Source organism: Branchiostoma floridae, chromosome 12 (assembly GCF_000003815.2).
Source record: "Branchiostoma floridae strain S238N-H82 chromosome 12, Bfl_VNyyK, whole genome shotgun sequence".
NCBI lineage: Eukaryota > Metazoa > Chordata > Leptocardii > Amphioxiformes > Branchiostomatidae > Branchiostoma > Branchiostoma floridae.
This window is the reverse complement of record NC_049990.1, coordinates 5073660-5098061: the sequence shown is the minus strand read 5'-3', so window position 1 is coordinate 5098061 and position 24402 is coordinate 5073660. Positions and strand designations below refer to the sequence as shown.

At 41.0% G+C, this 24402-nt stretch overlaps 1 protein-coding gene across 1 annotated transcript in view; it reads right to left on the bottom strand.

Annotated features, from left to right (window-relative positions):
- Nucleotides 1–19807: 19807 nt before the first annotated feature.
- Nucleotides 19808–24402, bottom strand: part of LOC118428032 (neutral and basic amino acid transport protein rBAT-like) — a 9764-nt gene continuing 5169 nt past the window's right edge. Inside the window, exons 7-12 of the mRNA XM_035837998.1 lie at nucleotides 24060–24184; nucleotides 23461–23680; nucleotides 22635–22826; nucleotides 21661–21828; nucleotides 21099–21279; nucleotides 19808–20504 (exon numbers count right to left, since the gene is read on the bottom strand). Coding sequence (XP_035693891.1) covers nucleotides 20230–20504; nucleotides 21099–21279; nucleotides 21661–21828; nucleotides 22635–22826; nucleotides 23461–23680; nucleotides 24060–24184 — 1161 coding nt within the window. The 3' untranslated portion in view covers nucleotides 19808–20229. The remainder of the gene's footprint in view (nucleotides 20505–21098; nucleotides 21280–21660; nucleotides 21829–22634; nucleotides 22827–23460; nucleotides 23681–24059; nucleotides 24185–24402) is intronic.

Genomic DNA, 24402 nt, shown 5'->3' with positions numbered 1-24402 from the left:
CGGAACCTTGGCAGTAATATGAAATTACGGTAACCACTTCCTTTACCTGGCGTCCCCGATCCGGGCCAAGGCACTTCCTGTTTAGCGTGGGGTATTCACGAAGAAAAGACGGCCTTGTCGGGCGGTTACTACTAGCCTGGTAACCATTCTTCTCGGACCAGCTTTCTATAATAGGCGTGTTTTATCGGATCCAGTCCTTCGTACTAAGACATATCTTATGCAGTGAATAGAGTATCCAAAGTATCGAAAGCCCATTTCTGAGCTCTTATATATTTAATCATGATATTTCCAGATGGCCTTTCTCGCTACTGCCGCTCCTAAGATAGAGAAATCCGTCAGTTAAAACATTACATGTTGTGGCTCGGTACTAGTGGCTCATACACTTAGTATTTATTGACCTTGATCCTGTAGTAGGGTTTCCATTCAAGTATTTTTAGGTTATGATATATTGGGTTACACACCAGTCGCTGTCAGTCTCCCAATACATCTGTATCAGTGTTTAGCCTGTCTAACCGACCTTCGCCGTAACACACTTAGCTTCGTAGGCACGCGATAGTTCTAATACACGGAACGATCGACCTGTCACACCTAACCTTTGCACATCCGTAAGCGTTATTTAAAGCTCGAGATCTCAAGAAAAGATTAAGAGGATGTGTCCGCTTGACGCTTTGGGGCAATGACTTCCAACCCGAAATAGATGATCACAGGTCTGTGGAAATACGAGCTTAATTTTTTTTTTTATAACCTGAATCCTGAGTTGGATACCCAACCCATTAAAATCACCATAAACCTTGCTCTTAAACCAAAGGACTCAGTCAGATTAATTGAAACCAACCTAGGTAGAATTCTCGGTGTGCTCTATATAACTAGCCGGGTGGTTAATCATAACACTGTCCGCAGCCGAAGATTCCGTTTGGCAGGTCACGTGGTGCGTCATGAGGAAATGGCAGGAGAGGTCTTGCTTTGGGAACCAAACGAGCCGCGCAGGCGTGGCCGCCCTTCGGTCACACTCAGGAAGCTACTGCTGGAGGACACGGGCTTGGACTAGTAGTTGGAGGCCGGCGAGCTCCGTTCGATCATGCTGGACATGAATATGTGGAGACGATGGTGTCACCTCCCCGAGGATGAACTGAACCAGAACTGTAACCACCATAGAGGTGCCGACAAGCTCACCATGCTATGGTTACCTGACTCTTAAACTTCGCCGAGCCCGCTGGTGCTTCGGCTGTTCCCTGTGACAGAAGTATGGGTACCGGGTGTAGTTAATAATATGGTCGCTAGATGGCTCTCATCATCAGACCATCACTTGCGCTCTCACTGGAGGCTTTTCGTTCAATGGCTTTGTAAAGAAACAATAACGTTTCTCAAGGTCCTGGATCTATGATGTTCTCTGGAGCAGCGGCTTAATTAAGCTTCTATTCGTTTTGACAAAACTCACTTAGGAAAAAATGACAGGGACTATAATAAATTATCATTTTCACTCTCCAATTTAAGCAGAAGTTCGCGTATGCTGGTTTCTGACGTGTGTGACTCATTTTCGTCGGGCTGTCTATTTTTTATCGTTTTCTTTCTGTCCGCCAGCTAAAACACGTCAAAACCAACCGGAGCCGAACCTCTGCTTGGAGAGTTTATTGTTAAATTTTATTTGTTTATTCAAAAGATCTCCATTAGTGAGTACAATGTGAACACTGTGCAACACTAGTCTTCCTGGATTCATTAGACAATGACGTTACATAAAACAGCACATAACATTGAGACTATTTACTCCTTAACATCACTTATACCTAAAGATACACTAACACTTAAAGCATATACTAAGGTTTGGTGAGTATAACTAAATTCGTCACCCCGCACACTGCGCAAGTGACGTTAGCACAGATCCCAGACGTTAATGAGTCGGTCCAGGCGTGTCTCCACACACCCGCTGCACGGAGCTCGGCTAAAACTGTCGGTAACCTTTTGCTAAATATGTACTAAATGCAGAGGGAAGATTGTGACGAGAATTGTTGGCTTGACCAGGAGAAAATCTACGTAACAAAATCAACGACATAAGACAGGTTGGTATGATTTTGGATTGGTGGTACCACTTGTATAGCCTTAGAGAATTAAACATAAGGTATTAGCAGGCCGACACACTGGCTTTGCGGCATAACAGCTTAAAGGTATTGTGTTTTCGTTACTGTTTTCTGTTGGTGTTTCTTGTTTTGGGTATTGATCGACGCTAGGAGTACCTTTGTGCACAAATTGATACAATTTGTACTAAATATTGCTTCCTTGGTGTCAGGGCAGGAGGGTATGTGGAATTTTTGTGCTTGTGCATGTGTTACGCCGAACGGCGGTTATACCGGCTATATAGATACAGATACAGATATTCTAGCCGTTTTATTTCTTCTAGCGTTCTGTCAAAACAGCCGCATAAGGGAACTCCTCTAGTCAGCTACGTAATGACACATCATTAGGAACTTTTAATAAAAGCGTGATTTCAAAACCCATAGCCGTAAGTTTTAATTTGTTTAGCATTTCATTTCGAGTTAGACAAAGGTAGATGACGTGTCAAGAAAAAATCTGTTGTATAAAGATTTCTTCAGGCAGATTAGTCTACCTGTATTTCGGTACTTGTAAGCGTAAATCAGCAAGAAAATATGCAAGGCCGGGTTTGGTCAAGCCGACCCCTGCTTTCAACATTAGAAGAGCTACTGATTACTTTGTTTTACCTTCGCCAAGACGGTTGTGTTTTCTGTATCTGTATCTATACAGCCAGTTTAACCACCCATCGACGAAACGCATCAGCTTCTGTAACTGTATATAATAGTAACGTTATATGCCAGGGCAGGAGGGTATGGAGAATTTCGTTCACTTCTTCCGGCGTTTGTCAAAACATCCGCATAAGTGAACTCCAGTGAACTACGTCACAGTAATGGCACTCTATTACGAGCTTTTAAAAAGCGTGCTTTCATAGCCCATAGCTATACGTTTTAGTTTGTTTACCATCCTAGTCTGAGTTAGACAAAGGCGGATGACGTATCAAGAAGAAAATCTGTTGTATAAAGATTTCTAAAGTCAGATTAGTCTACTGTGTTTCGGTACTTGTAAGCGTAAATCTGCAAGGAAATATTCAAGACTGGCTTTGGTCAAGCCGACGCCTGCTTTCAACATTAGAACAGCTACTGATTACTTCTTTTATCCCTCGCCAAGACGGTAATGTTTTCTGCATCTGTATCTATATAGCCAGTATAACCACCCTTCGACGAAACGCATCAGCTTCTGTAAATGTATATATAGCTGGTACACATACACCCTTCGACGTACGCGTAACACACCTGCTTTGAAATCCCATGGCATGACAGCAGCTTTTCCTCAGTGTTTGTGTGTGTGTGTGTGAGTGTGTGTGTGTATGTGTGTGTGTGTGTGTGTGTGTGTGTGTGTGTGTGTGTGTATGTGTGTGTGTGTGTGTGTGTGTGTGTGTGTTACTTCTTCTCTAAAGGCAGTGTTTAATGAATTGTCCCACGTCGTGCATCATGCGTGGGCTTTGTGAATTTACTAATGCATTTAGTCTTTTGGTGATCTGAAAATGATAAAACTCGGTACACTGTGACAGCTGTGTGACATTATCAGCTTCTTTCAGTTCCGTGGCAAGTCGCCCTCACACTCAGGGTTGACAATCACGGCAAAGCCTATGATATCAACCCTGACAAATCAGCCACAGTATTCGGTTATTAGGGGTGCCTTGCTTATGAATATTAATGAGCTTGCCCTTATATGGGCTGTCAGCCGTTGGGGATCGGGCGTTGGCATGGTGAGCAAACAAAGTCATGGTAATACGTAACATGATTGGCTGGTAGCTTCCCAGCGGCCTTTGCGAGACAGCTTGCGACAACAACAAGCCCAAGGAAGGCCTGTTCTCTGATTGGTTGACAGCTTGTTTGTGGCGACAATCATAATACCCGTAGGTAGGGCCTGGGACAGCAGGGCCCCATAAGGTAGTGCCGTTGGGGACCGGGCGTTAGGAGGATGTGGCAAGTACACAGGCTAATAACGTTAATTTCATTTTTAACTGCCTTCATTGATTATGAACAATGTAGGAAATTAATAGCCACATAATATTTAGAAGATGGTTATTATACAAAGGTCCTAACCTACTGAACTTACACCTAAAGATGTTCTTCTCCGCCTTACTAACGATCTGTTTTCCAATAACTGCAACTGAAAAACGTGATATTCCCTGCTGAGACAAAATACTGCAAATACTTTTAAGTCAGCGGGTATTTAATTTCGCGGTAGTGGGAGAAAGAACTTTTCGCGGTGGTTTTAAGTTCGCGGTAGCACCATGTACTGTAGTCTCTTACTCATCTCAAAGTCTCAAATGCTCGTGGTTCGCGGTGAAGTGACCAACGCGAAAACCGCGAACATTAAACCACCGCGAAAATTTCTGCATTTACAGTATACTATATTCCCATCGCGTGACTCTATGTCCTTCTCGTTTTTATTAGAAATTAGAATGTCCACCAAGCTGGAAAGGCCACTGCTTCTTTTCCTTTTTTACATCATTCTGATGGAAAGTAGAACGACCGCAGGCTACAGCAGCGACTGTCCAGCACACTATTACAGCGAACTAAAGAATCGTGGTTTGGGCAGTGTTCCTCAACGCCAACGTTCGACTACCACTACCCTTCAGTTAGGGGGCAATGCCATCACAAGCCTATCTTCGACCGACCTTTCAAGGTACAGATGTTTGACAGAACTATTCACAGCCAATAATCAGATAGCTATTATTCAGTCTGGTGCATTTTCAGATCTTATTCACCTCGAAAAATTGTATCTGGATTCCAACCAACTAACAAGCATTCAGTCTGGTACATTTTCAGATCTACCCAAGCTGATAGAGTTGAACTTGAGTCATAACAAACTATCTATTATTCCTCCTGGCACATTCTCAAATCTGCCCAGTCTTTACACCTTGGCACTGATAGGCAATGGCCTAACAGACGTTCAGCCCGGAGCATTGTCCAATGTACCCAAGCTTGAAACTTTGTCATTGAATATGAACAATCTAAGTAACATTCACCCAGATTCATTCTCAAATCTACCACTGATCCGTTGGATAGACTTGTCTGAAAATCAGATAACTAACGTTGAACCTGATACATTTTCAAAGATACCCACGCTTCGTACGTTGTATCTTAAGTCCAATCAGATAATTTGCATTCGACCTGGCACATTCTCTAGCCTACCCCAGCTACAAAAGTTATTCTTGGGCTCAAATCAAATAACTAACATTATGCCTGGTGCATTCTCTAACCTTCGTCAGCTACAACGATTAGAGCTGAACTCAAACCGGATTACTAATTTTCAGTCTGGCACAATTTCTAATCTCCCAAGCCTAGAGGTATTATTACTGCAATCTAACCAAATGAAGAAGATTGACCATCGCACATTCTCAAACCTACCCGAGCTCACTAGATTAGACCTGTATAACAATCCCTGGCAATGTGACTGTCGTATGATTCAATTAAGCGTAAGGTCAAGCCTTAACTTACTACCTGGTATGTCTGCTTTGCTGATGAATGGAATAATCTGTGAGGAGCCTAGCAACTTCCGCGGGCTAAAACTTCAACAAATAGACCCAAATGATTTGATCTGTGAAAAACCGTCAATCACAACGTTTGAAAGACGCACAGATAGTACACTGCTGTTTGGAAAGGCACTGCATTTGGTCTGTAAAGCTTCGGGAATTCCTAAACCAGACATAGTGGTAAATCTTCCGCCAACTGCTGAGTCGGATCGTGGGAGAGTCACTGTGTATGATAATGGCACCATCATTATAATGGGCATTACTCCAGCAGACTCCGGTCAGTACTTTTGCATTGCAACAAGTATTGTTGGCTCTTCAGTTAAGAAACTGTCTGTTGAGATTAAAATCCCACCATCGGTACAATCAACAACTACCCCACTTTTTAGTACAGATAGCCCCGATCTAACAAGCTCAAAACGTGCTTCAACAAGTCGTATTGGTACTTCTCGTCCCACAACGTCTACTGAACGTCACATGACATCAGTTGTATCAACGTTAACAATTTCGCGCTTTGGCAGTACAGACAGGTCCTCTGTTATAAGCCCAATAGTTTCCACGGCGTCTGAAGATTCAATCACTTTGAGGTCTAAAGGGATCAAAAATAACACATTGGTTTGGGAGAGAACTATCCCATCTCTTAATTCCACATCTGCCACAGCATCTGTTGACATTAAAGGGCCATCATCAGTTTCCTCCCGATTCTCTTCGTTTGCATCCTCTCCCCCTGGCAAGACAGAAAGCAATGCTGACCCGGTAGTCTTCTCCCTGTCAGTTGGCTTGGGTACATTTGTTGCCATCATGCTGATGATATCCGGCATTTCTTTAGCTCTGTTTCGGTGTGGCATCATACAAACTCCTCCAGTCTCCGTACCAGGGTCTACCGCTAATCCTAACAGTACGACTGCAGTTGGCAAAGGTAGCTTAAAGGGGCAGGCGGGGGGTAGATCAAAAGAACCCAGTACCTCCCATTGTCCAGAGGGTACACATGACCAGGCAAACACCTATGAAAATGATGAAGCAGATATACACGAACATTCTCATGTATATGACAATGACTTTGAAATAAGAACAAACTATCAGGCTAACACATTTGAGAATGACCATGGGGCTGCAGGTCCTGCCAATAAGAAGCCTGTAGGCCCAGAGACAGGAAGTGGAAATGAATTAGCTGGTGCACTCCATGCAGTGATAGTCCACCAGCCATTTACCTATGAACATAATGACGAGGAGACAGTGTCTGTTGATGTTGAAGATGAGCAGCACACATATGAAAAGGACTATGATATAACACTGGCTGATACCTGTGGATTTCGGGCCAATGATAAGTATATCAGTCAGGCAGCAGTGCCCAGTCCTTCTCCGTCTAACCTTGTGTATGGTGAGGAGGCTGGTGCAGCAGAAAATACTTCATCTCAGTTTATCTATTGGAAGAATAAAGGGGAAGCAATGTCTACCGCCTCACTAGCCATCTACAAAAATAATGGCAAACAGGCTAAGCATAGTGTTTCTCGTATCATATATGGAAAAGATTATCATGATCCGTGAATAGTTTCAGCAGGTTGGCAAGTCACCGACAGAATAAGAATATTCTTTTGTACACTACCGTGTTGATTTGTCCGACACTACCGTGTTTATTCCACTGCATGTTAATTCCAGCGACGTTCCTCGGGGCATTCTAACTGGTTCACATTGCACTGCAGCATAGGTGTCGCTGCTTACAGATGCGGTTCCAAACGTAGAGTATTCATACAACCACAGGGGTAGTTAATCCGTGTTTACAATGTGGGATCCCAAACGTAAAGGAGTGTATCATATAAATTTACATGAAAGTAACAATGATAAAAGTGCAACAATGATGAATGTGTAACCTGCTCCTAATTATGCCTGTTTCTTCACAACATTTGTGTATATAATGTAAATACTTTGCGTTTAGAACCGCATCGTAAGTAGTGACACATTTTGTATAGCAGTTCGTATAATGTATGTGTCATGTTAACTTGACAATATTGTAAATTGTATTTTAAGTAATTTTTTTATCTTACCTGTGTCGATCTAGTATTGTATGGACATTAGCTTGTACCATAAGTGAAGCGCCTATGTAAGGCAACAGATTTCATGTACCTATTTTGCATAGCGTAAATGCAAGTTGAATTCTAAATGAACTGAACTGAACTGAACTGAACATATGCTGCAGTGCAATGTAGGACCAGTCAGAATTACCCTGAGAAAGGTGACAGACCGTCGGTCATTATAATGATGACGTACCTGTGTTCAGTCCTTTTCGGTTTGACCGGGAGTCTAGCACTGTGGCTAAGGCAGTATTATATGCTTATTCTTAGTTTACTTTATTTATATATATATATATATATATAGGCAGATGCTGTTCATCGGTTCGTCTATGAAAATAATGATATCTGTCATTTGTATAAGTCATTTTCAAATTTATAAGAAATATGAATGTTTTATATTTGCCAATGTAAATAGCAGAAAAAAGTTTATTGTGCACATGACCAGCGTTTTTGTTCATAGAGTTTTTCTTCAACATTTTAACAACATCAGAACATATTGTTATGTAAACGTAAATGTAAATATGATAGAAATCTTACATTCAATGTTTTATGCCATATACGCAAAGAGTTCGGAATGTAATATCAATTAGACAGTCTTTCTTTAATTTGCAGTCGTGATGTAATAGAAGTAAATGGAAGCATTCAGAGGTAACAGAGAGGGGGAATACAAAATATGAAGTCAATTGGAATACTTGTAGTATTTATTCATCTACCTATTTTATACTTCAGTTACACTTTACTGTTAGTAATAGTAGTATCAAATTTAGAATTAGCATTTCAATGAATGTAATATCAAGCTGTCATGTATAAGATTGTGTTTATAGATGCCATTTACCCATTGTAAGAGACAACAATGCAATTGTGCTGCAAGAGGTTTTTTAATCACAATAAAACATTTCTCTGTTTATTTCTCTCTCTCTCTCTCTCTGTTTTATGTCCAATTTAAAACGGTTGCCGTAAATATGGAAGTGAGCAGTCTGTTTCTTTGCAATCGACATTTTACTTCGATTGCTTGATTTGGGGACGGGTTAGAGCTGTGTTACGCTACTGGCAGTGACACTAGAAGTGTTAATATAAGGGGATAATGATTGTTGTCATTGGCTTTTCTTATGGTTTAACCAATTTACACGCATTAAAGAAATAATTTTTCATCTTTATCATCATCATCATAATTACCCTCAGCATAATTCTATTTGTCGATCTTAGATTACAATGAAAAGTTTGGCTTTCGACAATGATAGAAGACGACAGAAAGTGAACTTTGAGCATTGAATCGCTTCGCTCGCTCGGTAGTATATTCTGTGGTTACGCCAACGTAAATACCGAGGGACAAGCCCAGCTTTTGGTGAAAATCAAGTGAGTGAGTGAGTGAGTGAGTGAATGAGTGAGTGAGTGAGTGAGTGAGTGAGTGAGTGAGTGAGTGAGTGAGTGAGTGAGTCAATGAGCCAATGAGTCAGTGATTGCAGCTTTCGGGAGGGAAAAGAATGATATAAAACCTTCAAAAACCAAAATGTCAATATAAGATTCAGGGGCATAATAATATTTCTAGGTACACATTTTGATTTTCGCTCCTTTAAACACCCCGGTTTGGAAATGTGACCTGGTTAAGCCTTTGTGGGACTAAGGCCACCTGCAGTGCACTGGTCAGTAAAGCACACTGTGACCGCTGGGGTACCCCCCCCCCCCCCCTTAGGATAGGACCGTTACCTTTCAAAGTCCCTCTATATCAGTTTAGGTGTTTGCTACCTTGTGACCATCGAGATCCGGAATAACGATAACCCTACTAGGGCTGAACAGAATCGACGACGTAAGTACCCCCAAGCTCCTTATGCTTGTAGAGGTTCTAATCCTATCACGATAAATCGTTAATTTGTCCCCTTTTAAAAGTTCGAAACGCCACATTGGGTTCTGAAAAAGCCATGTCGACCGCTTGATTATGGTGCTGTTTTGCTTTTATTTATTTGCACATGAAAAGGAAATACATAAAGTAAAGTTGAATAATACATAAAAACCGTGCGGAAGAGAGGGAAAAGCCCAAATAGGCTTATACAGGCCCTCCTCCCACCAAATACTAAACACAATTCGAATGAAATAATTGAAATGGTAAAGAAATTATAGCGAATCATAGATAAGTAACAATCAAATGATTACAACAAGGTAATATAGCCAGTAACATAAATGAAGCTGTGTAATAGGATATTAACAGATCAATAGTAGGATAACAAATCATCGGGGCAAACAAAATATTATCAAACCAAGGAAATGTAAAAAAAGGTTGAAGCTTGATTTCGGTCGATCATATCTCCATAGTGCACCGGAGATGTGCATGTAAAGGTAACCCAAGAAAAGCATTACAGGTATTTTATAAGCATTGCAGGTATTCCTTTTTGGAAGTATACACGGATTCTTTATAGTATTACAAGTGTTGCCTCATGAAATATTACAGGTGCTCATTTTAAAATTAATAAAAAAAGTAGTTAAGTATAGATGGACTAGTATAAGGGAACCGCTGACAAGGGCATACGACAGCCTTCTTGCGACAAGGCATGATTTTGCCGTTTGCTCCATATTTGGAAGTATACGTGTATTCCTTAAAGTATTACAAGTGGTACTTCAAAAATATTACAGGCGTTCCTTTTAGAATCAATAGAAAGTAGTATGAGGACCTACGACAACTTTTTTTGTGACAAGACAGATTTAGTGCTTTTATTCCTTTTAGAAGCATTACATGAATTCCTTTTGGAAGTATACACGTATGTATATACGTATTCCGTAAGGTATTACAAGTGGTACATCAAGTAATATTACAGGTGTTTCTTTCACTCCTTTTTTAAGTATACATATATTCCTTATAGTATTAAACGTGGTACCTCTAGAAATATTACAAGTATTTCGTTTAGAAGTAATAAAAAAATTATAAATGAACAAGTATTAGTGAACCACTCACAAGGACCTACGACAGCCTTTTTGTGAGTATTTCCTTTGAGAAGCATTACGGGTATTCCTTTTTTGGAAGTGTACATGTATTCCTTATAGTATTACAAGTGGTACTAAAGAATATTACAGGTACCAATTTTTTTTTATAATTTTATAAGTCAATTGCTGACAGGCACCTACGACAAGCTTTTTGTGATAACAGATTTCATGCTACGAGTATTCATTTTAGAAGCATTACAGGTACATGTATTCTTTTTTGGAAGTATACATGTATTCCTTATAGTATTACATCTGGTGCATTTGTATTAGAAATATCACAGATGTTCCTAAGAACTGATATAAAAATTAGTTAAGAACAGATTAAGTATAGATGAACGTCTATTTCTATACCTTACTGGGCAAAGCCCCCTTCAGGGGAATGCCGCTCAGGTGTGAAGAGCTGCGAGGTACTACATTTGTGTGTTGGGGAGGCCCATATAGTGTCGGAACGTCGGTGGAATTAAGAACTTCTGTGTTCAAGATTCTTGTTATTCAGTGACAACCTGACGAAACTACATTCACATACCATGACCATCATTTCCATATACAATACAAGACACATCATCTTTAGCCTGTTTGCCGTCATTCTCGTAGATGGCCTGTGACGCAATAGACATTGCTTCCTCTTTATCCTTCCCATAGATGACATGAGATGAAGTATCTAATTCTGCACCAGCCTCCTCGTCATACACAAGGTTAGATGATGAGGGGCTAGACGCTGCTGCCTGGCTGTTGTACTTATTATTGGCCTGAAACCCACAGGCATCAGCCATTGTTTTACCATAGTCCTTCTCATGTATGTGCTCTTCGTCTTCAACATCAACAGACACTGTCTCCTCGTCATTATTCTTATGGGTAAATGGCTGGTGGACTATCACTGCGTGGAGTGCACCAGCTGATTCATTTCGATTTCCTGCCTCTGGGTCTACAGGCTTTCTAAAGCCACTGTCATTCTCATATGTGTTAGCCTGGTCCTTTGTTTCATAGTCGTTGTCGTATACATGAGCTTGTTCGTTTTTTTCAATGTCATTGTCGTATACATGAGCTTTTTCGTTTGTTTCAAAGCCGTTGTCATTGTCGTATACGTGAGATTGTTCGTGTGTACCTGCCTCTTTGTCATTTTTGCATGTGTTTGCCTGGTCTTGTGTACCCTCGGGACAGTGGGTGGTACTTGGGGCTTTTGATCTATCCCCCGCCTGCCCTTTGAATTTATCTTTGCCACCTGTTACAAATGTGGTCGTACTGTTAGGATTAGCGTTAGGCCCAGGTCCGGAGACTGGAGGAGACTGTACGATGCCACACCGGAACAGAGCTAAATAAATGCCAGATACGATCAGCACCATTGCAGCAAATGTACCCAAGCCAACTGACAGGGAGAATACTACCGGGTCAACTTTGCTTTCTATCTTGTCAGGGGGAGATGATGAAGTCGAGGCGAATTTTGGGGACACAGAATATGGTCTTTTCATTTCGACAGATGATGTGTAAGATGTGGAACCAAGAGATGGGATAGTCCCAAACTTCCAAACAAACGAATTAGTCTTTATGCTTTCAACCCCCAAAGTGATCGGATCTTCAGACGCTGTGGAAACTACTGAACGTGTGACAGCAGAGCTGTCTGTACTGCCAAAGTGTAAAGTTGTTGGTATGACTGATGTTTTGTGACCTTCAGTAGACGTTGTGGGACGTGTGGTACCAATAGGACTTGTTGAGGCGAATTTTGAGCTTGTTAGTGGGGGGCTATCTGTACTGCTAAGTGGTGTAGTTGTTGATTGTACCGATGGTGGGATTTTGATCTCAACAATCAGTCTATCATATGCAGAGCCAGCACAATTTGTTGCAGTGCAAAAGTACGGACCGGATTCTGCTGGAGTAAGGTTCATTATAATGATGCTGCCATTATCATACACAATGGGTTTCCTACTATCTGACTCAGAAAATATTGGAAATGGCTTAGAGACCCAGATGTCTGGTTTAGGAATTCCTGAAGCTTTACAGACCAAATGCAGCAGCGCCTTTCCAGACAGAAGTGTGCTATCTGGGCGTCTTTCAAACGTTGTGATTGACGGTTTTTCGCAGATCAAATCTTTGGTCGTGCCACGTTCCAAAACAATGATGATAAGAAGAAGAATGGCCACTTGTCTTTTCAGCTTGGTGGACATTTCAACGTCTAAGAAAAAAGAAAAGGAAACAATGTCACGTGGTTGAAAGTACATTTTGTCTCCAGGAAGAAAAAAAAACAGTAATGGCCGTTGCCACTGTTAGAAAACAGATCGTTAGTTAGGAAAAGAAGAACATTTTAGAATGTAATGTAGGTAGGCTAAGACTTCATTTGCACAATAAGTATACTCTGAGAATTAAGGCTATGAATGTTCTATATTGCTCATTGAATGCAGTGGAAAAAACTTCACTTTGTTAGCCAGTTTACTCTACACCGAAAGAAACTGATTACTTCACAGAGTTGTCACAATGTTCCGAAGGTTTATCATTACCTAAACACCAAATGACTACATTTCTGCTAAAATCACAAAGCTAAGTAAACGCATTGTCTAGGACGTGGGGCAGTTCACAATAGTAAATGTAGCACCTTATAGTTGGTTAGGCATTAATAGTACTTTGTCTTTGATACTGTACATGCATTTGGGTACTACTATTTTGCACAGAAATATAAATCATATTCTGTAAATCACGTTTTGACGCGTGCATATACAATGGGGGAAGCCATACGATTTTCTTTTTCTTTTTGTAGCTTGGCACATATTACCAAAACCCAGATTTGAAAAAAAAACTAAGGTGCAATCAGTTTATTAGCGACAATTAATAAAAGGTAATCATTCCTTTTAATGTTGAAGTCGTTGCTGTTCTTATTGACAACAGAAGTCGTAATAGACATTACTATCCTGTTGGCAATTCTTTCTGTTTAATTTTGTTGCATGCCTTGAAGTTTCAACTATTTTCCAGGAGTGTGCCCGTTTGTCCACCGTTCCAGGCAATAAAATGTAATAAATTGCGTCATAATACCACCATATAACGGTATAATGACGTCAAGTTTGTTTTAATGATCTAGTGTTGACGTGTACGCCATTCCCTTAAAATTTGGTGGTCATACGATAAGTTACAGTGGGAGGACTCAAAAGCTACCCCTCCACGTCAAAGGTTGCCCCAAAATACCTGTCTGAATAATTAGGTTTAGATATGCTCACCAAGAATCGATACGTCAACCCAGTCTTGAGTTGTTATCTAGCTCTGTCAGCGTCTGAATTAAAAATCTACCCATGCACACACACACACACACACACACACACACATGCACACACACGGACACACACACACACACACACACATACACACACACACACACACACACACACATACACACACACACACACACACACACACATGCACACACACACACACACACACACACACACACATGCACACAAACACACACACACACACACACACATTTATACCGGCTATACAGAATGATGCAGTTGCAGAAGTCGGTGTGATACTTAGAAGGTAGAAAAGTAATCAGTAGCTGTTCTAATGTTGAAAGCAGGCGTCGGCTTGACCAAAGCCGGCTTTACATATTTCCTTGCTGATTAACGCCTTCAAGTGCCGAGCCATTGGTAGACTAATCTGCCTTAAGAAATCTTTATACAACGGATTTTCTTCTTGACACGTCATCTACTTATTATTCTTATATAAGCACTCCTATTACCACTCCCTAACGCTATATACATGTAAGTACTAGTACCGAATCAAAAATCATACTAACCTGTCTTTCGTCGTTGATTTTCTGTTGCAGATTTTCTTCTGGACGAGCCAGCAATTCTGGTCGGACTTATAACCTTCCCGTCTGCACCCGTTTAACTAAACGTTACGAAAGGTTGCAATCGAGTTCCTTTGTAACAGTGGGGTCCAAGCGCCACTAACTGACCAGTCTAACAGGTCCGGCCCTTTTAGCCTAGCGGTTAGTGCGTTGACGGTTCGGTTGACCAGCGGACCCGGGTTCGAGTCGCGGGAGCCCGGAGACTTTATGACTAACGCCTCAGCTCTTGGGTGTGTGTGTGGAGATCTCGACACGTCTGGAACGACTCATTAACGTCTGAGCTGACGTCACTTGGAGCATGCGCAGTGTGCGTTTTGCGAGGTGACGAATATAGTTTCTGTCCTTTATTATGGTAATGATATTTATGCTGAGTGAATTTTGTCAAAACCTGTAGATGTTTAGAAGAACAGAAAAGCTCAAGGGTTTGTAGACGAAATGCACATGGTTGTGTTTCATTTTGTCAAGAGATTTACAAAAACTTAAAGTATTTCATAGAAGAATGAGAACTTCAATTTCTCGTTCTGGAAAGTTATGACCCCCGTCTCAATTTTGTTAAAATCAATGGCTCACCAAACAAATAGGGACATGTACACTTGTGCATCTATGGTTCAGACTTAGAGTTTCTGTGCCAGTGTCGGGACAGTAAATGTAACAGTGGATATATAAAATGATAATGGCATAATTGCCCCAAAGCAGTAACTCGAGCAACTGGATATGATTTTGGAAACGGTCAGACGTTTCAGACTGCCAGCCGGTGTCTTTCATCAGTGACACTGGAGAAATCTTGTTGGACTCGAGAGTGCGTTTATTTTACTTTTATATCCCAGCTGCGAATTGGTATGCAAAAGAGACCTAGTTGCTATTGGAGAACTATGAATTGATATGCAAAAAAGGAGGAAGACAGTAGTCTAAAGGAAACAATCGTAAAACAAGAGGCAAAATCGTATCATTTCTCAAGCTTCCGGTGCGTCGGAGCAGCCTTCAAAATTTTAGCCTTCTAAGCCCACTGCATCACTACCCCAAAGCCTTCAAGAAAAGGCCCGCCCGTGAAACCCGGGGCTTCAGCAACTGTTTTTGATATTGCGCTTCTACATCTGCTTGGAGAGTAAACTGCGAAGCTACCACCTAGTAGAGGGGTGGAGAAGGATGAAGAATGTGTAAAGTATAACTTACATAATTAATGCTAACTTAAATATACACCACCAGATAGAACAACACCTGTAATATACACTTCAAACTTGCAAGGAAAAAGGTTCACAAACGCAAAAATTCTGAAAGCGTGTTGTTCTCTTTTCAGAAAATTTTCCACCCCCATTAGAAAATGTAACAGCTCATACATCAATCATTAACCCTGGAGGGGGAATATACTTTGAATGTTGTTCTTGTTGATATTGACGAAGAACCAAGAATAGGACCTTACAAGACAAGCCATAATTTTACAACTATATTTGTGTATCGAAATTAATTGCTCATTTTGTTTAGTAAAGTTTGCCAGTAAAAGTGAAATAATACCCTACTATCGCATTTTCACCCAATTACAAAATGCTACAGTCCAGAAGTCCCGCCTCTTTTTCGCGAACCAATGAGAGAGTACCAGTAGGATGTGATAGTCATTCAATTTTTTTGCGCTATTCGCGGGCAGCTTTCTAGGTGAACAACAAACTGCGGACGGCCCGGTGTAGCATGGCACGGCGCGACACAAAACTCAGCATAAGGTGGGTATTTTCTCCTTTACTGGTGGTAGAATAGAACTGTCTGTCCACTTGCTACCTTGGACGGTGTCTGAAGAGAAACTGCTGTATGTAAAGACGTGACTTTTGAGAAGCTTTTGGCAACATTTCTTTGAAACTTCTCTGATCTACGTTTTATCGTAGGCTTCAGTGTGGCCATGTGTATACAGTCTATCATGTTTTCTTGGACATTTACCTCAGAAACATCGAAAAAAGCGTTTCCGAATCTAGTAGTTCCCTTCTTTGTTCAATCTTTTCTGGGAAAAGTGTAGAAAAATGCACTGTCATCAGCCGTCACTGTGCGGTACAGCATATAATCTTGACTTCGTGTATTTTACCTCAAAAATTCCGCTCTTAGTTGTCTCAAGGACGTTACATCCTTGGTTGTCTGGTCATAAGTTGTTCAAGAAGTGGCATTTTCTCAGGAATTTACGTCAGTACCAACGCGAAAAGTGTTCCAGAGTCTAGAAATGTCACGTTTTTGTTAAATATTTTTCGATAAACTTGAGAAAAATGGAGTTTATCGTCTTCAGTCCTCGTTCCGCGATAATGTGTTCACTGCACATGCTGTCCGACTTCCCGCCAAAAGTCCACGATGAGATGTTTGGTCATGATTTGACCCCAAATTAATTTTTCTTAGGAATTTACCTCAGAATCATCGCCATATAAGGTGGTCTCGAATGTATTAGAGGCACTCATTGTGTAGCATTTTTTGTTAAACTTGAGAAACCGCAATTTATTGTGTTCAGCCCTCCCTCCTCGGTAACAAATGCACAGTCCCCGATAACAAGTTGGGCGCATTTCCCGCCAAAAGCCCTGCCTGCACCTGGAACGTATTATTCAACAACTTGGCTAGCTGAACAAGTTTATAACAGTTACTGTTTGTACGATTTGTGTCATACTGTTGACTTTTTTTGTGTCATGACACTTAAACATAATTAAACATGGTTTTTATTTAATGATATAGGGAAGGAGACAAGAAAGACTTCTAAGATAGCAAATATTTTGTAGTTATAGCAATTATCTTCAATGTTATAAATTCCTAAACTTGTCATGTTATTGGATGGCATTTCAGCACCAAGGTATTCAGAGTTGACGTAGTTAGATCTAGCTAGAAAGGATGGGAGGGAGGCAAGAAGGACTGCTCAGATGGCAATCATCTTGTAGCTACATAATAATTGTAGGTACATTAAATCTTGTTTGAACAATATAATCCTAAAGTTTCATATGTCATTGTACTTTTTGATGAGGATTGATACATCTGGACACAGACGTTTCAACTTTCAGCAGAGAATCCTGTTGGAGCCGTGCTCATTTTTTCATGTCTCCTGAAGACGACCAGATGATTTACATATGTGGGGATGGAACCAAGCAAGGTAGTTTCATGTACAAAAGTTATGTAGGCATTTTAACTTGATTGAACAGTAATCCTACATTTGCTATCATGTAATGGATTGCATTTCAGAACTACATGGGCCTGAGTAGGAAGGTACATGTAAGACAACAGATTTTGTTAGAATAATACTTGTATGATTATGTATCTTTATCCACATTTGTATGATGTTTTAATGCTTTTAGTTAATGTGCCAAATGCAAACAATAAATGGATAGCCAATGATATGTTTAAACAATGATCCCAAAAATGCTGTAATGATTTCTCCTTTTCTTACCAATAGATTCGAAAACTTTTGCATTTCAACTTTCAGATCCTGTGGGGCTCCATATTTAGAGTCAGATGTCTTCTCAAGGAAGCAAGCTTTAAGGAGACAACTGACCAAGAGAAGCAAGGTTAAGAAGACTGCTGAACAGATGAGGCTTTCTTTTCTTTTATTCCACCAACCCATAGAGAGTAAGGGTGGGGGTGGGAGGCGTTGGAAGATATCAGTCGTACACAATGAAGTAGTTTAAGTAAGGGACTGTTTGGACATTACCTGAATGTGCCTTGTGAGAATGTATCTTTTGCTATTTCAGTATGATAGATAATGTGGGTACAGGGATAGAATTTGAGATTTTAGACAATGTTGTTTTAGTAAGGTCTGAAGACCCAGTAATATTCATGATTGATACTTGTATTGTAAGAGGTTTTACTGAGTCTACCAAAATATGTTTTGCAATCTTGAACTTGAAAATTAATTCCTTGGTGCTATTTCTTGCACCTATTCATGCCTTGGCTTGGTCCCTGATGCTCACATGCACTTGACTTTAGACTTAGCAAAGGTGAGATAAACATAGGGACCATCAGGGACTTAGTATTCAAAGTGCGTGCTGACACAGGGAGCAAAATCCTGGCCTGCAAAAGTTGTTTTTGATGGCTCCAGCTGAGTATTATAGTATTGTGATGCAATTTGTAGAGCCCTTTGAATTATCATATGCATAGTTAATGACAAATTAATTTTTTGAATATGTGTTATCAACACTATTTGCATAATCACACAAGGCACAACAAAACAGAGCTAGTCTTCGATCTTCAAGAGGAGCCCCTCCGATATTTGCAATGTTGATAAGGCGCAGTGACTTAATTGGCAAGGCCCAGCTGTTGATGCCCCGAGTGAGCCATGAGTGTATGCCGTACTAACATGTGCTTTCTGTCCCTTACAACAGCGGGGGCCTCAAAGCACTCACATAGGGTTAAGGCCAAACCATACCTCTAACCTATGTCTATATCTCTCCGGGCATTGCCCTTTTTTGTTTTATCTGCCCCATACCGCGAAGGGAAGCCTTGTCACTGGAGCTGCATGGTTGGGTGATGGTAGGTCTTATTCTGCTCCACCCCACTCCAGTTTCAAGATGATGGGAAAGCGGGTCCCAAGGAAAAGGGCGTTATATTGCATGTTCTTATTTTTATTTTATTTTTTAAAGTTTGGTTAAGACTACAGATCAAGATCAGCGCTGGAAGATGATTGAACGTTTGTATCTGGGCAGTTTGTGGTGCTTAAGAGACCGATTGGAAAGGGAAAAAAATTATATTCAACTGAAATATTCCAGGATTATTTTGAGCCATGACAGTCCAATTCATACTTGGAACTAATTAGAACTCAATTTCGGTGAAGTTGACGTTCAACCTGACATGCCCATCAACACTGCCTCTGGTTTGTAGAGGATGTTGATGGTTGAGGACAGGATGACGTCCCAAATTCCCTCAGCAATGGAGCCTCGTACACCTTGACGTGGTGCTGGGGCTTTTGCTAAGATGCCTCCCCTAAATTACCTTAGAATAATTATAACATGCAAGAGGGAAGCTGGAAGAGGTATATCATGGTAAGTGGGGAACATTATATTTGGTTCAATCATTTTTTTTTCTATTCTCGATATCAAGACTTAGTATATTTCTGGTATGCATTGTTTGAAGAGGCATGTTTTATCTATCAAGATCAAACCTTCTGTTGGAGTTTCTATGTAGATTGTTGTTTCCATTTGCTTTTGAGTTTATCTGTACCTTTAATCATATTTTATTGAATAACATATTTTTTGGAATGGACTCTATAATGAAAGGACTGTACTGCTGACAGAGGTATACCTGACAATGCCCTCACAAGAGATTACAGAGCATAAGCCATCATATGAGGATTATTTCAACTCTAGTGTAAAAGGGACACAGCACAGTCAATTGCTACAGAAGACAATACAGAGAATGCAAGATCATGTTTATTGATACAATTGCATTGACAGAAAGACATCTGATATGAATATATCAGACTTAACATACATGTAGGGTTTAATGGTGCAATACATTTTTCACTCATCAGCAAAAAGAAATTGTTGTCTCTTTTGTGTTGCTTTTTTATGCTTTAATTTGAATCTGAGCTCTTTCTTGAGGGACTTGTCGATAAGTTCATCATTCTCCAAAGAAATGTGGGGTCTTAGTATTTCACCCCTATTTTTTTTATTTCTTCACCACATCCAGTAATGCACCTTTCTTGCTCTTTGACTTATAACAAAATACACTAGATGCTTTTTTCAAGTACAATAAGTGGTGCCTTTGTTTATAACAGCTAAGCACTCCAGGTCACCGCTCAGTGACTCTTCTCGATATGTGTGTTGGGTTCTTTACTCCACCCTAAAGGTGCTGAGAATGCCCATGAAGTTGACGTAGGCCTTCTCCGAGAAGATGTAACAGTCGCGACCCTCCTCCATGCTCTCGTGCTTGTGCACGTTGTGGCCGGCGGCGTACTCGATGACGAGACCCTCTCCAACCGCCAGGTCGAGCTTGTTCAGCTGGACCCGATCGCCATTGCGGTCCATCCCAGTGCTGACGGCTATGGTGCCCTCGAGTGGAATCCCGACGTCAAGCGCAAAGTAGTCATCTGTGAGGGGCTGATCACCTGTGTATGGAGGCAGGAAGGATTAGGTATTAGGAAACATTGTGTAATTGTACCCAGTATGATATCAGTGTGAAATTGTTAACTTAAAGGTATCATAAATGTTTACTAAGCGGTTCTGGTTTGAACATCTAGTACTGAATAGTGACAACTCAGCCCTAGAAGGCCACTCGTGACTGATGAAATCTGGTCTTTAAGGACAGATGTTCATTATAGATAGGACTCTTATTAATGCTTGAAAATATGTTATTGTAATGTACTAAGTATCATTTATGATGTAAACGTTACTTAAAATTGGTTACAATGCCCAGGTCTTTATACATGTAGGTAGCAACTCACAGTCTCTAGTACTGTGTAGCAATGGCATGATCCTTAAGTAGACTAGGGTGGTCACTTGTACAGGTTTGATACTTTATATTTCAATCAATTATATGAACTTTTAACTGAATGATTGCACTTGTCTATAAGAATCTCTTTAGTTTTCTTACTTAAGATCTTAGTTTCAGCACTATTGATCAGTAGTTTTCTAAACTTGTAACATTTTAATGTACATTAAACTGAGTTCAAATTCAGTCAAATTTAAGTAAACATCCTTACCCAAGTTCATGGCGATAAGGTATCCCGGAGCACCCTCCAGTTCCCTGACGAAGGCGAAGGTGTTCTCGTTGTAAAGTACGTAGCAGAACCACCCCCTGTGGATGGCAAGATGGCTCAGTCCACGCATGGCGATCAGCGCCTTGTACATGCTGAGGGCAGAGTCAGTTGCAGATTGTTGCTCCTGTTGAAATGGAAAAAGGTGTGTTGGTGAGATAACATCAAGAAGACACACAATCAGGTTTTAGGCAAAATGTTGCTGTTTATTTGCCAGTCACCAAACTAATAGTAATTCCTCACTAATTCCAAACCCCTTTCTATAATTCGCTTTACATTGCATCATACTTAAGAAAAAAATGTTCTAGGAGAAGAAACAGATTTCAATGTCAACTTAGATGTAAAATATGCCATTGTAAAACGATGTCATGTAGCTGCACATTGCTTACCAGTAAATGTGTTCCTCTATGATTTTGAAGATTATCTAAGTGAATGAGCCATGCTTTCAAATTCTGGCAAACGGAATAAATGAAGGAATTCGGGAGCAAATGAAAGAGAACAGTATTACCTCAACGTTAACTCCTTGTTGGTAGTCGCTGTTGACGGGTAGCCATGTTGTCCAACCGTACTGATCAGTTTCGTTGTTGTCACTGAATCCAGCGTTGGATTCGGCACTCCACTGCATGGGAGCACGCTCGTAGTCTCGGCAAGTCGCAAAGAACGTACCAGATTGATCCTGAAAAGATAGCAGATAGAAAGTTATTGTGTTTTTCCAGTGATTCTTGCTAGCATTTATTATACACAATGTACGTTAACTTAAACTGTGCATTGTTACAATGAAATTGAGAAGATTTCCTAATAAATGATGCACGCAAAAGCTTCACAGACATAGCAAGTAGAAGTACGCCATGAAATGCTTTCAGACTGTTGTATTAACATTATGGCTTTGAAAACGGTTCATGCTGCTACTCAGTCCCCACAGAGAAAGTGTATGAACTTTGAACACACCACTGCGATAGTTGTGTATATATCGTACCACCTGCCGTAGTGCTTCCACAGTTGTGCAGCCCAAGGGCCATAGAAATGGGATTGGCACAGCCCTATGCACCATGTTTACATCTCAACTAAGCATGTGCCAATTGCTGAATCAGCGGAATAGCCCCCTGCTGTGCTATGCTTGCAAAGTTGTGTGGCCCAAGGGCTATAGAAATGGAGATGGACACTTCCCTATATGGCAGGATTCGAACCCAGGAGACCTTAGGGTTCGGAGCTAAACATCCTGCAGTTACTATAAATTCAGAAACTTATATTTCGGTTTCCGCGGTGGCCACTGATACACTAACTTAAAACCACCCCGAATATTTATAATCGCGACTACAGTACGATACTGTAAATAAGATCGCGGGGTGGCGCTACTGCGAAATTAAAACCATCGCGAACACTCCACTTTCCCGCTGCCGCGAAATTAAATCCCCGTGAAGTTTAATGCATTTACGGTACGTCACATACCCTCACCAAAAATATATATATACACGAACTCACCATTGGATCCCCAGAGTCGGGGCAGAATGGATCCTGAGTCTTCCCCACCTCTGGCGTGATGTCGGACATGCCGATCTCCTCTCCATAGTAAGTGGTGGGCGTGCCAGGCAGCATCATCAGCATCATCACCATGGCTCGAGAGTACTCCGGATTGAACCGGTTCGGCAAGCGGTGGTTGTCATGGTTACCAAGCTAAAATGAAGAAAAATAATTTTGTCAGATGTCAGTCCAAGTACTACAAACTAGACGTAAATCCGTCGATGAAGGTTAGACATCCAGGTAATAAGATACGTCAGTGACACTGACGAAAGATGGTGGATGCCATCCGAAACGTCTGACCGTTTCCAAAATCATATCCAGTTGCTTGAGTAACTGTTTTTTTGGCGTAGACGTTCATATTTCTGGACTTTTGGCCCAACATGGGATTCACTTGACAGCAGGACCAGACGTCGTGTACTAACATGGTCATTCTTTCCTAACATTCGGTAAGGGTCTGATCACATTTGTTGCGCGACCACAAGCTGAGGACATCCTTGGGATAGTCGTGGCTGCATATGTTGTGCTGTCTTGGTACTCAAAAACTATGTTAGACCATTGTCGTCAATTTGTTTTGTCACAGACTTAGTGAAACTTTCTACGACACCCGCTACAAATGCAACCGCGCCGTAAGTTTAAATTTCCCGTTGGAAAGCCTGTAACTGAATCGAGAGATTTTGCCATCTAGCTGAAGAATTAAATCAAGGAGATCTAAAATTTCAGAGCATTTCATTAATTCACACATTCATTAGCTCATCGAAGAGGTTCAAAATAATGCAAAATTACTTACCACCCAGTTCGGCCAGCGCCGTGCAGGTACCTCCTTCAGCCAGGAATCCACAAGCTCGTGCGTCTTGGTGCCGGTCAGCTCGTAGTCCGGAAGGTTCCCGTACTTAGAGTCCCCACTGATCAGCTGGAAGTTGAAGGGGAAGTCCGCCTCAACTTTCCCGTTGCTGCCGTAATACCTGGTCAGCCCCTGCGGTGGCAGGTACACCTCCGTCACCATGAACCTACGGGGGAGAAGAAAAATGCGGGTTGAAGCCCAGAGTCATTACACTGAGAAAGTGAAAGAAGGCTAGTAAAGCCAAGGCACCGAAGTGGTTCCAAGAAACTGTAAATACCGGGAATACCAAAAAAACAATGCCGCAGTCTTGAAAATGAACGCTGAACTATACTTGATCATGGGAGTTACCTTTAAAGTTTTTTGAACGCTCATGAGAGAAAAGCGTAAAACCATGTTTTATTGCAAATTTTATTACATTTGCACTTACTTTGTGTTCTTGTTTTGTATGTTTTTATATTCATTTTCGTACATTGATGTGGTCTTTGTGCCTGAAATAAGGCTGAAATGAAATTGTAAATACAGTCATGAAAATAGTCAATGCTTACCTGTACTTCTCTGGTTCATTGCTATATTCGGTTAAGACGCTGTCCCTCCACCCCTGGATGATGCCGTGTAGAGTGTCTGGATCGTACTCGAAAGTGTAGTTATGCAGCTGACGGTAGTACGGGTCCTAAAAGAACGAAAAGAGTACATTTTAATAATCAATATCAATTCTGATTTTTAAGTTGGCAGTAAAAGTGCGAAGAGGCTTTGCTCCGCCTCGCATTGTCAGTCAAACACATCGGGTAACCCGCTTGTTTTCCAACAAGTGTGTTGGGTTCTGGCTACTCTCCAAGCAGAGGTTGAGTCGCGCAGATATGGTAGTAGTCGGGAGAATTACATGGGCGT